The sequence below is a fragment of the Oryzias melastigma genome, linkage group LG17 (assembly GCF_002922805.2).
Source record: "Oryzias melastigma strain HK-1 linkage group LG17, ASM292280v2, whole genome shotgun sequence".
NCBI classification, from domain to species: Eukaryota; Metazoa; Chordata; class Actinopteri; order Beloniformes; family Adrianichthyidae; genus Oryzias; species Oryzias melastigma.
The window spans coordinates 27,955,363-27,969,018 of record NC_050528.1 but is presented as its reverse complement, the minus strand read 5'-3'; the positions used below and the strand labels follow the sequence as shown (position 1 = coordinate 27,969,018).

Genomic DNA, 13,656 nt, shown 5'->3' with positions numbered 1-13,656 from the left:
GTTACTAACCTAAGGATATTACCCCGTGGTTCTCCTAAGAAGAACTGCTCTCTGCCTCTCCCTAGTTGTTTTACACCCAAAACCCAGCCCCGCCCACCTGCTCCAGAGCCGGCCCACTACTCATGACTGATTGACTGGTTCAGGTGTGTCCAGCCAATAAGAACATGCGAGGGGGATGTATAGAAAACACCCAGGAAGGTGGCTCTCGAGGACCAGGGTTGCCTACCCCTGTTCTAAAGTGTTGTGACTCCTCAGGGCCACCGTAGTTTTGAGACTCTGTAGTGTCTGATCAAATCAGTGATCAGTGCTCTCAACTGTTCTCCAGACGCTCTGACTGTGGGAGCGCTCATGTTCCTCAGTCCTGCCCTGCAGTCAGGAATGTTTCTTGTTTCAGATTCTTTGGTCTCTACCACGCTGCTGTGTCCGCTCGAGTCAAAGAGCTGACCTCTGAGGACCTGGAGGCCAATGAGATTGTATCGCTGCTTACCTGGGTTTTGAACACGTATAAGAGGTCGGTTTCTGTCCATCCGTCTGTCCACTCATGGAGGAGACGTATTCAGAGAAAGTGTGGCTCTGTGTTTCAGCGTGGAGATGATGGGTCATCCAGATCTGTTTTCAGAGTGCGACATTAACAAGCTGGAGCCTCTGCTGCCAAAGGAGGTTGTGGACCACCTGCTGAGTAAATACATCCAGACCTTCACCGTAAGCATCCACCCACCAATTCTTCTGAGGCCGTGACCTCAGGTGGTGCCCCCATAGCTCTTGGTAAAACAAAGTTAGAATAAACATTTTCCCTGTGAGCAGCTCTGCAGGCCGACCCAAACCTGCATGTGCTCAACCTGAGAGTTCCTAATTCACCCAGACTGGTGTTCTGGTTGGTGATGTCTTCTGAACACGAGGCTGACATGACTGTGCCTTTGTGTCTGCAGCTCAACATAACTGGGTGGCTTCGGAAAGCTCTGGAAACGGACAAGAAGGACTGGCACAAAGACAGCGAGCCCGAGGCGGACCAGGACGGGTACTACCAGACCACTCTGCCCGCCATCGTCTTTCAGGTACGCCTCAGTCATCCCCAGAGTCAGAGATCTCTGCGGCCTGGTTAGTGTTTACTGGTTCTGTTCTGACATGTTTACTTTAGGGGTTCTGTTAGGTTGGGTCAACCAGATTTATATTTGTATAAACACATTTTTGTGGGAATGTTTTACAGCATTCACACTATAGGGGTTCTCCTGCACCTTCTCGTTCAGGACATTACTGCTTGTACTTTTGGTATTCATGAACTTTATATTTTTTTGAAATATTGAGCTAAATATGCCCCATAGGAAATGAATGACAAATTCCTCAAATCCTTCAAAAACTTTGTTCAATTTGAAACTTGTGAACTTCTGCAAACTTTCAGCTAAAGACAAACGTTAAAATGTTCAGTAACTACTGTTTTTTTTTGTTGCTAATTTGGAGTTAGTTTTATATTGACATTAAGCTCGCTGCTTTTTGGATAATTTAGACATTTTCCAGTTTTTTTAGGCTAATTTTGAGTTTAGATAATGTTTTAGCATTATGCTAGCTGGTTTGACATAATTAGACATTTTTCCAATTATTTAGGCTAATTTGGAGTTTAGCTAATATTTTAATGTTATCCTAGTGGCAAAAGTAGAAATTTTTCAATTTTTCATTTTTTTTTTGCTAATTTGGCATTTAGCTAATATTTTCAGCATTTTTCACCAATCAGTTTCTGCATTTTCAGTTATCAGCTCTTGCATCTTTAGAAGCCACATTCAGCTTACAGCATTCACACTTGTGTTATCGCAGATAATGCTATATAAATCTAGTTTTAATTGAAACTCAACTTTATTTTTATCATTTATTTTTGTTTGAGGTTTTCATTGAGTTCTGGTCTAAACATCAGGCATGTCTGCTCTCCTACAAACATCTGTGTTCGTGATGTTCTTGCATGTAGAAGAAAGCTGAGGTTGTGTATCTGTCCTTCTCACATGATTTCATACACATAGATGCTCCATGAATTGATACATAAAAAAATTCAACTAACTTTGAGACGATACTAGTAGATACTATAGATCCTATATCAGCAGAATCACAGGACCCAATCTTCTTTCTGTGATCTCTTTTCCAGATGTTTGAGCAGAACCTGCAAGTAGCAGCGCAGATCGATGGAGAGTTCAAAACGCAGGTTCTGAAGCTGTGTCTCAAGCAGATGAACTCCTTCCTCATCAGGTGAGTCTCACCACAAAAACTATGATGTTACCATCATACCAGAGTAAGGAAGGAGTGTTACCATGACGATACGACACACCCCCTTTTAAACGGTCCACTTTTTGTGAAAAACAATTTAAACTTAAAAATATAGCAAAATGAAAGTTTTAATAATTCATTACATTTTTTTTGTGTAAATGACCCGCTGTTTTGCATAATTCAAATCTGGGCTGAGAGTGGAGTGAGCCTCTGTCTGGTTACCCTTTAAACATCTCTCTATAATGTTTACATTTTAAAAATCTAACCAAAGAGGTTTACAATAAACATGACTTAACCCATTAAAATGAGCTGAAGTCCTGATGTATTTTCCTGCAGATCAAACAGCAGCAGGACAGGAACAGACAGAGCATGCTGACCTGATGTGTTTGTGTTTGTTCAGGTACCGCGAGGAGGCCGTCACCTACAAGGAGGAGCACCTCCAAAACCGGCAGCTGCCCCAGTGTTATGTACACTATATGATCGCCATCATCAACAACTGCCAGACATTCAAGTAAGACCTGAACGCCATCCCGACTCGGAGCCAGCCCAGAACAGCTTTAGCTGATGTTCCATTGCAAATCCTTGATCCGTGGTTTCTTACTGTTTGAAACCTAATTAGAATCAGGGTTTTGGTCTGACTGTCAAGTTTTTTTGACTGTGAAACGGTTAAAGTGTGTGTTAACTCATCAGAACAGTACAGAACAGCTCAGAGTTACAGAGTGTTCCTCTACAAACCTGTTGGCTTCCTCTTCTAAACAGGCCTGCTGTGGACTGAACACAAACAAACCCTCCTCCACTTTGATCTGTTCCTTTATGGGCTGGTCTCTGTCCTTCCATTTCAAGCCAGTAATAAGCAGTATTCAATCAAAGTATCCTGTCCCTGGACAACATCCTTGATGTCATCCAGTGAGGTTTCAGTAGTACAATCATCTTTGTGGACTCTCCTCTAACAGTTAAAGCTGCAGTCTTCAGTCCTAATATAGCTTTGTCTCTCTGGACTCCAAATCCACCTTTCTTCTCTCTATGAACTAGACCCAATTCAATCCTTCAGTATTTGGGAAGACTTCTTAAACAGGGGTCTTAAAACTGGCGGCCCACGGGCCATTTGCGGCCCCCAGGTTGATATTATGCGACCTCCGCCTTAATATGGAAGTTCACTGTGTACTAAGCAATATCTTCTACATGTCCACGCTTCTTTGATGATAGATTTGTATTTGCTTTGTGATGTTTCAGCTTTATGCTTGAAATGTTGTTTCACAGCGTCGTCAGAAAAGTCCTTAGCAACAGTCGCTAGCGTCGTTAGCTCATGTCGTTTCACAGCGTCGTCAGAAAAGTCCTTAGCAACAGTCGCTAGCGTCGTTGGCTCATGTCGTTTCACAGGGTCGTCAGAAAAGTCCTTAGCAACAGTTGCTAGCGTCGTTGGCTCATGTCGTTTCACAGCGTCGTCAGAAAAGTCCTTAGCAACAGTCGCTAGCGTCGTTGGCTCATGTCGTTTCACAGCGTCGTCAGAAAAGTCCTTAGCAACAAATGTTCAATAAACTTGTTCAGTAGACATAGACAATGGACCAAAGATATAGACAGTGGACACAAAAACATATTTTTTGGCATAAATGAAACCCCATTCGGCCCAGTATCATCCAGACTCCGCCTTCAGTGGCCACAAGGGAAATTGGTGTTCCACAGAGCTCTATACTGGGACCCCTTCTCTTCTCTGTTTGTACATCATCTCTGAGCCCCATCAGTCACTCCCACTGCTCTGTGCTGTTTCTATGCTGATGACTCATGGCTCTTCTTGTCTTTTCCTTCAGATAGCATGATAGAGTCATCATGCATGTCTTCCTTTAGCAAATATCTCTGCTTGGATGAGAGATGAACGTCTTCAAGTCAGTTTCGCACAGACTTAGGTTCTGATCTTTCCCAACAGCCCTTACACACAGCACAGCCTCACAATAACCCCTGAATTAGCTTTGCTTTGGTTTATCTCACTTAGAAATTCTCTTTGAATAAAAGCATTTGCTTAATGACGATGCATACATATTTCCTGTGTCTTCCTGTTACTGTTTTAAGATGTAAATATTTCAGCTGAACTTTGGTGTCCTGTCCTCCTCAGAGAGTCCATCAACAGTCTGAAGAGGAAGTACTCTCAGTCCTCCGAGCCCACCGAAAGCGACGCCGCCATCGACAAGACGCTCAGTGATGTGGCAAAAGATGGATGCCAGTTTCTCCTGGACGAGGTCTTTCTTGATCTGGAAGTAAGAGCAGCTGTGGAGGTCTTGCTGGATCTGTGATGCGTTTGATGTTATGTAGCATGTCAGTGATTCATACTAATCATAGTACGAGAGTAGAGATGGATCCTCCAGCTTAAGTCAGCTCTTATTCCAGGACCTTTTTACTCTGTGGTTTATTCATTCTCACATTAGTACTGTGGTACATTCAAAGCAGTTCTTCAGTGGATTTAGCAGATGATGTGACAAGAAGAGGTTTTTCTGGCAACAAGGAAACTCCCAGGATCATCCGTTCTTTTCCTTTTCCTTTCAGCTGCTCCCTTTAGAGTATTATATCCAGCCCTCCAGATCATTTTGTTTTATTGTTATTAATAGTCTGATGTTATTTTGTGTTTATTTCTAACTTGTCTAAATCCACTTGATCCAGATAGTTAGCTGCAGGCTGTGCATGGAGAGCTATGGAGAGAAATAAGTGTCACCCTGATTTATGCATGCGTGTTCTTGATTTGTGCATAATTTTTGATTTGTGCGTGTGTATTCTTGATTTGTAACTCATACAATACATTTTGTGCATCAGTACCAAAATTCCAAAAAATACAATTTACACATGCATGAATTAAAATGACAACAGCGTAAAACTAATTACACATGTAAATCTTTAAAAATTAAGAACGAATCACTGGTTACTCATATACAAAACCTCAGTTACACACAAATCTGTCGCGAGACTCTTATTTAGACCTTTTTTATATTAATTATTGAGCAAATCTGTTTGTATTTGTAACATTTCAAGACTGGATATTCTTCACATCTAAGTGTAATGCAGGGAAAAGTCTAGCGTTCTAGTAGTATTTAAACGCATCACTCATGGACAAATCTCTGAGACATGGAATAAGTCTCACCACAGATTTGTGCGTAACTGATGTTTTATGTGAGTAACAAGTGATTTGTGCTCATTTTTAATGATTTATGTGTGTAATTAGTTTCAATCTGTTATCGTTTTAATTTGTGCATGTTTAAGTTTTATCGACTATTTTTTTTAATTTTGTAATTTTTGTACTTATGCACAAAACATATTATACGAGTTACAAATCTAGAATTAGGTACACACAAATCAGAGTGATACTTATTTCTCTCCATAGAGCGCAGGGTAACAGTTGTGGATCTGGATCACCGGGTCAGGGAGTCCTGTGTCTCTGCTCCCCACACATGTACTGCTGCAGCTTTCTACTTGTTCCTCTCAGCGTTCTCTTTGTTTAGTTGGTCAGACTTCAGAACAATAACGGCTACAGAGCAGAGAAATCCCTGTGAGGACGCTGATTGGACTTTTCTGATGTGAGGATATCTGGTCAGAGCACTGCTGGCTCACTAAACTGTTCCGGTTCTGTTGAGCAGCATCACCTGAACGAGCTCCTGACCCGGAAGTGGCTGAGCGGCTCTCATGCTGTGGACACCATCTGTGTGACGGTGGAGGACTATTTCAACGACTTCAATAAAATCAAAAAGCCCTTCAATCAGGTAAATGACTGAATGCTTAAGACGAGCTCCCCCTGGAGGCTGCTGTCACCGAGGCTGCCGCCTGTGTCTTCTGCAGGAGATGACGAAGGAGGCGTTACGCAGGGTGGTGGTGGAGTACATCAAAGCCGTGATGCAGAAGAGGATGAGCTTCAAAAACGCTGACGAGAGGAGGGAGGGCGCAGAGAGGATGATCCGAGAAGCTGACCAGTTCAAGTTCCTCTTCAAGAAGCTGGCGGCGGTGAGTTCCTTTCTTTCCCTACACCGGCTGCACCGAGAGCCACCAAACCCCGCCCCAGAGCGCTGCACTCTCCGTCAACCTCTGCCTGCTGCAGGGTGAAGACACGGAGCGTCTGTGCGGCGCCATCACCGCCATCGCCGAGGTGTTCAAGCTGACCGATCCCACGCTGCTGTTCCTGGAAGTCACCACGCTGGTCTCCAAATACCCTGATATCAGGTGAGGCCACGCAGGTGTGACCCAGCAGTAGGGCTGCCACGATTAGTCGACTAATCGACTATTGAAACAGTCAGAGACTAATTTAATAGTCGTTACTTTATATTATATGGAGTCAGAGTGTAGTAAAGTTAAAAATGATAATGGCACTCTGCTAGATTTTTGGACTATTTGGCATTTATTAAAGGTTTTTTAGGCGAATTTGGAATTTAGCTAATATCTCAGCTACATGATAGCTGTTTAGGCCAATTTAGGATTTTTTCTGTTATTTTAGGCCAGTTCCACATTTAACTAATATTTTAACTGGCTATCAGCTTCTGTGTTTTTAGCTATCAGCTTCAGCATCTTCAGTGGCCAAATTCAGCTTACAGCATTTTTTGTTAGTTTAAAGCTAATGATGGTTAAGATGTGTACTTTACATCCAGTTTGCGTATGACCTGATTAGTCGACTAATCGGAAAAAAATAATCTGTGATTAGTCGACTATTAAAATAATGGTTTGTGGCAGCTCTACCCAGCATCCTCCCATCCTCTGAGCAGGATCGTTCGCGCTCCCTAATCCCTCCCATGCATCATTTCTGAATATAAATGTACACAAATCTCTCCAAACATGAAGATATTCCTCCATCTTTAATGGATTTCTATGAATTGACGTTTTAAATGGTCAGAAACCGGTGTGTCAGGTGCTCTCACGTGTGTGTGATGAAGGTGAGGCAGCTCTTCTTCTTCCCTTCCCGCCGCTACAGGGAGGACCACATCCAGGCGCTTCTGGCCGTTCGAGGCGACGCCAGCAGAGAGATGCGGCAGATGATCATCGGGACTCTGAGCGAGAACAAAGTGACCAGCTCTGCCAGCTCACAGCCCGTCTTCAGAGACATTCCTGTCCCCACCATCTCCATGACTACCATGACCTCCATGGCAACTTCAAAGCTGCTCAAATAGATGGGATTTCAGGTTTTTCTTCTCATTCGTGCTTCAGCTGTAAACAGAACTGCAGCATTTGTGGGGTTTCAGGGTGCAGATGACGGAGCCGGTGCCTGTGTCATTTTGTGATGTTTGGGTGTTGAAGGCGAGCCCCTCCTGAGCAGCAGCCCGACTCTTTCAGTTTTGAATGTTTGGTTTGATCCAGTAAAGTTCATCACAGGGTTTCAGCCTTGGATTTTTGATTCACTCATCATGGATTATGGTGAATGTTTACATGAATCCTCAGTGTAGATGCATGAACACTAGACTAACATAAGACCGTGGTTGGTGGGGGATGCATCATGGTAAGGAGCCCGTCAGTGGAGATGGGACATTCTCAGTACACACAGATGTCGAGATCCTGCAGCCATCTCAGGACTGCACAGGCTGGAACTGCATCCTCCAAATGCAACATACACCCAAAAAAACTAAAGATGTGGCTTTGTTTTTCACTTACAAATACAATTATTTTAACACAGCATCACATATTTGTAAGATTTTTGACAAATTGAAAATACATGTTTGCCTGTTTTCTTTTAAGTTTGAATGTTGAAAAATGTATTTTGTTTTGTTAGTTTGGGTGTCTAAAATGACCTATCCCTGGATAAATGTGTCCCTTTGAAAAACTAACACTGTTGGAAATGGATGAGTTTGAAATTGCTTGAATAAATGGGATGGGTAACAACGTGGTAATTTAAAAACTAATACTTGTGAAGTTTAATTGTAAAATAAAAATTTGAGTTAAAAAAAGACAAGGCAAGTTTATTTGTATAGCACATTTCATGTACAGAGACAATTAAAAGTGCTTTACATAAAACATTAAAAGAAACAAAATAAATAGTAAAAATGTGATCATTAAAACAAAATTAAAAGAAAGTAAAAAGATTTTAACTTTAAACAAGCATAGATAGACAGTGCAGATGTAAACTTTTGAATACATTTTAATTAAATGCAACTGAGAACAGGTGAGTCTTTAACCTGGATTTAAATACACTGAGTGTTTCAGCAGATCTAAGGTTTTCTGGAAGTCTGTTCCAGATCTGTGGAGCATAGAAGCTGAATGCAGCTTCTCCATGTTTAGTTAAAAGACCGGATCCAGATGACCTGAGAGGTCTGGCTGGATTGTCCTAAAAGAAAAAAAAATTGTAAAAGAGCATTTGGTTACAGATCAAAAGTTAGTGAGAGCTGGCACTTTATCGTTTGCAAAAAAATACTTAAATTATGCTTTTGTGATCATTAAGCTGTTCATTTATCAAATGTAGCTTATAAATACGTACAATAAGTGAATTATAAAATTGTTTTTTTTTTTTTTGTTTTTTTTTTGACTTTTGACAGCAACAAATACAAGTTCCTTTCAAAATAAAATGCATCCAAATTTGAAAAAAGCCTCAGGTTTCGGCCTACGGTTAAACCGGTCGCTGTTTGAAGGTGGAGTATCACTAGGTGTCCGGTAGGGGGCAGCAGAGTCCAGCGCCCACATGACTCCGTAGAGAAGAAGAAGGGAGACCTGGACGCCGTGTTTTATTTGGATCGTCTGCAGATTTGTGGACATGACTGACCCAGTTCGGCTTCAGTAGCAGTTCGGACCCGAAACCCAGACCGTCCGTGACACCAGCACAGCCTTTCGCCGCGGACAGAACCGGGTACGGACTTTGTCAGCGTTTCGTGCTAACTCGAGCTGAGCTGTGCTAAGCTAACTGCGGGCGGAGGACGAGAGCCGCGGCGGAGACCAGGACCGACCTGAAATCTGGTTTCTGACATCAAAGACAGTTTGCTCGGCCGAGGTGAAAGACCTGAGACCAGGGACCAGATCTCAGACCAGATCAGGAACCAGCTCCGAGTTTAGACAAAGATCTGAGACCAGACCCCAGTCCAGGGCCAGAGTCCGGTCTGAACAGAGGCTGGTTTGGTGTAACTGACTGGGGGACGTCTCCCTGTGGGTCCATAGGACCAAACTAAACCGCCTGCTGCTGTGGGGCAGAGCAGGACCATCAGCAGGTCCAGATTCTCCTGGTCCTGGATCAGGCCCAGCAGCCTGTCAGGATGCTTGTCTCTTCTTCTGCTCACATTTTGAGTGTTTGACCTTTCATACCGTTTCTGATGCTGGCTGACTCCTCCCCCTTTTCTTCCACGTGCAGAGGCATCTCCTGATCATGGTGGACTACTACCAGGTTTTAGGAGTACGAAGGGACGCGTCTGCCGATGAGATCAAAAAAGCGTGAGTGGATGAACAGAGGTCCTCCTGTTAGTTTGGTGATGGGGGTCCGCCCCCTGAAGCCGGTCCTCCTGCTGGGATGCTTCAGCCTCAGACACCTGAAGCTGTCAGCAGAGCGCCATCAGCAGACGGCGGCACATTGTCAGACGGAGGGAGTTTTGTTGAGGTTTCCTCTCATCACTGATGAGGGCCATAGTGTGGTAGCTCCATCCTTCACACTCATGAAGATGGAAATGTCCGACGTTTTCAGCCACTTTCACTGTGTTTCAGGCTGAAGCAGAAGAAACTCAGCCCTAAAGAGCTGCAGACACTAACCCCTGCTCTGTTGCAGGTACAGAAAACTGGCCCTCCGGTGGCACCCGGACAAGAATCCGGACGACAAGGAGGACGCTGAGAAGAAGTTCAAGGAGCTCTCCGAGGCGTATGAAGTCTTGTCTGATGGTGGGTGTATCATCTGACATGCTGTCCGTCACTCACACCTCATGGTTCAGGATGGATCTTTGTGAATTCTGTTTTCTCAAAGCCCCCTCTGATGAAAATCATCTTTTTTTAAGGTTTTAAACATAAATGTGTGGCATTTTTCTTATGAAAGAAACCAAATGTAATAAGAAATCACTTTGTTTTTGCATTTCTGAGTATTTCTCTTTTTAAATCGTATGGGGCGGGGCTACTCAGCTCCATAAGCCACGCCCCCTCAGGGGAGATTTTGGAAACAGAGGCTTCAGATCAACATGAAGAATGGCTTTTTAAGACTTTTAGGTTGTGGGATTTTGGTTAAAAACTCCATAATCAAAATTAAAACACTACTGGCAATGTTTTTTTTAAATAAAGAACATTGTCATGGGGGGACTTTAAGTCATTTTATAAAACAGAAGAACCTTTAGTTTACTGCCCTCTGCTGGCTGCCTTAGGTTATTACCAATTTACCACTGAAATTTGATTCCAACCACAGATTTCCCTGGAATTGATTTTATGTTCAATTTAAAGAAGACATGAACTTGTTTTTCTTTTAATTTAAATGTGCTTTCATGTAAAGACTATCCCAGTAAAGTAAAGACTACTGCTTTAGCGGCGTGAGCCACTTCTCTCCTTCAGAATCTACTGGAATTATCGTGTTAACGGTTGATAACTTACAGTAAATCAAAGAACATAAACACTGGAGCTCCAGTGTTAAGATACCCTCATTAATACTTTTTCTCATCAGTGAATGTACCACTCTGTAGTAAGTTTTTTTTTTTTTTTCAGTTCTATAATTAATTTTGGGCATTTTGTGGGTTTCTTTGCTGCTCTCTCTGATCCCAGAGTGTGGTTCTGGATGTGTTCTTCCAGTCACAGACATTGAATGTTCACATGACCGACAAGACCAACAACCCGTCATCAACTTTAGTCCACGTGTGACGTGAGGAGAAAAACCTTTGTAAAACAGAAATTTTACCAGTTTTTTGTTGTTTTTCACCTTCCAGCCAACAAGAGGGGCATTTATGACCGACATGGCAAAGAGGGGCTGATTGGACACAATGGAGGGAGAGGTAAGCAGATGATGAACGTCGTTTTTGATGCGACATCAAGGCCGCCACAAACGATTATCTTAATAGTCGACGAATCATCCATTCATTTTTCTGATTAGTCGATTAATCGAGTCATCCAAAAGTGGATGTAAAACATACATCTTAACCATCATCAACTTTAAACTACTTAAAGATAAAGACAATGAAGACGATAGTTTATTAAACTTTTCATGAATCGTGCAGCCTCTGTCCTTCAGTAGTTCCTGCTGGTATTAAAACAAGATTAAACTAGAAAAGTTGCATTACTTGTAATAATGCTAGTGTGAATGCTTTTTGCTGAAAGTAGTTGCGGAAGACGCTTAAGCCTTTTCTGAAAATCGTGACGCAATTTACTTTAATTGCTGCAGGAATTTACTCAAAATACAAAAGCTATTTGCAAAATGTTAAATTTGCTAAAAGACTGGAAATTTTGTTAAAGAACTATGAAAAAGTGTTGAAGTGGACCTAAATTTCTGAACATTTTTTTTTATAAAATTGCTTAAAAATCCCTAATACATGTCAATTTTGCAAAAATGTTTAGTGTGTTGCTTAAATATGAACTAAACTCCAAATTAGCCCAAAAAAACCTCAATAGATGTCAAATTAGTAAGGAAAAAAAGTGAGCTCATTGCTTAAATACTAGCTAAACTCCAAAATAGCCTAAACTTCCTCAGTAAGATAAATTATTCAAAAAAGTTAGCCTGTTGCTAAAATATTAGCTAAACTCTACCTCATCCTATAAAACCTTAGTTGATAACAAATTAGCAAAAATGTTAGAATGTTGCTAAAACAAAAGTTAATTTAGGGTTTGTTTACCCTTTAAACTCAAACGTTTCTGCTCTCAGTGCAAGCGTTCCTGTCTGTGCAGCTGAAGAGTTTCTGCACCATCAGAAGGTTCTGTGTCAGGCGGGGCAGATGGCCTCGGTTCCACCATTCATGTGCTTTTCGTTCCCCTTCCAGGAGGTCATTTCCACAACGGCGATCATTTCCACGAACCGTTCACGTTCCGAAACCCAGAGGACGTTTTCCGGGAGTTCTTTGGGGGCAGAGACCCCTTTGCAGACTTTTTTGGTAAGAAGATCACTGAAGCTGTTCTGTGCTAACCTCAAGCTGGAGAACCAGGATGGATGATGAGGTTCAGGCCACAGTTGGGTCAGATCCTCTCTCATCCTGGTGGATCACAGAGTATCATCCGTTTCTGAAGGTCAGACGCCACGGCGTTCCTCTGCTCCGCTTTGTAATGGATTGTTTTGTTCTGTCTCGTCCCCTGCAGCAGATCCGTTTGGTGATGATCCTTTCTTCAACAGTGGGAGGCGGCACCACAGCCGATCGGGCCGCAGTCAGGCAGGGGCCTCGTTTTTTGGAGGCTTTGGTTTTCCTCCTTTCGGTGCTGGATTCTCACCCTTTCAAGCAGGTGAGAATCACTGTGGCGTGAGAACGGGAACCTTGAAAACCTCCGATTCTGTTCTGACCCTGCTGCTGCTCTCAGAGTTCAGCTCCTTTGGCCCGATGCGCCCCATGGGCCACCTGGGACACATGGGACACATGGGCCACATGACGACTATGGGCAGTCTGGGAGGCGGAGGCTTCACCTCTTTCTCATCGACCTCCTTTGGAAGAGGTGGAGGAGGGAACATGGGAAACTTCCGCTCCGTGTCTACATCCACAAAGACCGTCAACGGCAGAAAGATCACGACTAAGAGGTACGGCTCATGCAGAGGAGAACAGGTGAGGCTCCCTGATCCAGCAGACGCTCGGCCTCTTCCTGGTCATGTCTGACAGAGTCAAACCAGATGCAAAAGCAAACCGGATCCAAGGGAAGCAGATCTACTGAAGCAGTGAATGAAAATCTGATGATCTTTTCCCACTAAAAGCAGCAAGTTTCTGGCTTTGAATGGGAGCTGCAGGCGGTTTGGATTTACCTGCTCCTGACTGAAGGAGCCGAGCCTCTAAGACAGGGGGACAAACTCGGTCACACAGGGGGCTAAAACACACCTTTGGTCGCGGGCCGAACAGGATAAACAGTTATTGAAAATTCTGAAACTTTAAAACTGTAACTTTTAAACATTATGAACTAGATTTATAGCATTACCTGCAATAATGTTAGTGTGAATGATGTAAGTTGAATTTGGCCGCTGAAGATGCTAGTGCTGATAGCTGAAGATGCTGAAATTGATAGCTGAAAACGCTGAAGTTGATAGCTGAAAACGCTGAAGTTGATAGCTGAAAACGCTGAAGTTGATAGTTGAAGATGCTGAAGTTGATAGCTGAAAACGCTGAAGTTGATAGCTGAAGATGCTGAAGTTGATAGTTGAAGATGCTGAAGTTGATAGCTGAAAACGCTGACGTCGATAGCTGAAGATGCTGAAGTTGATAGCTGAAGATGCTGAAGTTGATAGTTGAAGATGCTGAAGTTGATAGCTGAAAACGCTGAAGTTGATAGCTGAAAACGCTGAAGTTGATAGCTGAAAAAGCTGAAGTTGATAGC

The 13,656-nt window shown here is 42.9% G+C and overlaps 2 protein-coding genes across 3 annotated transcripts in view; both read left to right on the top strand.

Annotated features, from left to right (window-relative positions):
• The window catches only part of exoc3 (exocyst complex component 3), a 16,324-nt gene extending 8,168 nt beyond the window's left edge, over positions 1 to 8,156 (top strand). For both annotated transcript variants that reach the window (XM_024280713.2, XM_024280731.2), the window contains 10 exons: positions 395 to 511; positions 585 to 702; positions 930 to 1,055; positions 2,132 to 2,232; positions 2,651 to 2,761; positions 4,361 to 4,502; positions 5,871 to 5,993; positions 6,070 to 6,231; positions 6,326 to 6,447; positions 7,190 to 8,156. In XM_024280713.2, coding sequence (XP_024136481.1) covers positions 395 to 511; positions 585 to 702; positions 930 to 1,055; positions 2,132 to 2,232; positions 2,651 to 2,761; positions 4,361 to 4,502; positions 5,871 to 5,993; positions 6,070 to 6,231; positions 6,326 to 6,447; positions 7,190 to 7,385 — 1,318 coding nt within the window. In that variant the 3' untranslated portion in view covers positions 7,386 to 8,156. The remainder of the gene's footprint in view (positions 1 to 394; positions 512 to 584; positions 703 to 929; positions 1,056 to 2,131; positions 2,233 to 2,650; positions 2,762 to 4,360; positions 4,503 to 5,870; positions 5,994 to 6,069; positions 6,232 to 6,325; positions 6,448 to 7,189) is intronic.
• A 664-nt stretch (positions 8,157 to 8,820) lies between these two features.
• The window catches only part of LOC112151746 (dnaJ homolog subfamily B member 6), an 8,419-nt gene continuing 3,583 nt past the window's right edge, over positions 8,821 to 13,656 (top strand). The window contains exons 1-7 of the mRNA XM_024280799.2: positions 8,821 to 9,049; positions 9,545 to 9,624; positions 9,953 to 10,062; positions 11,085 to 11,150; positions 12,129 to 12,239; positions 12,442 to 12,582; positions 12,658 to 12,871. Of these exons, the coding sequence (XP_024136567.1) occupies positions 9,560 to 9,624; positions 9,953 to 10,062; positions 11,085 to 11,150; positions 12,129 to 12,239; positions 12,442 to 12,582; positions 12,658 to 12,871 (707 nt within the window). The 5' untranslated portion in view covers positions 8,821 to 9,049; positions 9,545 to 9,559. The remainder of the gene's footprint in view (positions 9,050 to 9,544; positions 9,625 to 9,952; positions 10,063 to 11,084; positions 11,151 to 12,128; positions 12,240 to 12,441; positions 12,583 to 12,657; positions 12,872 to 13,656) is intronic.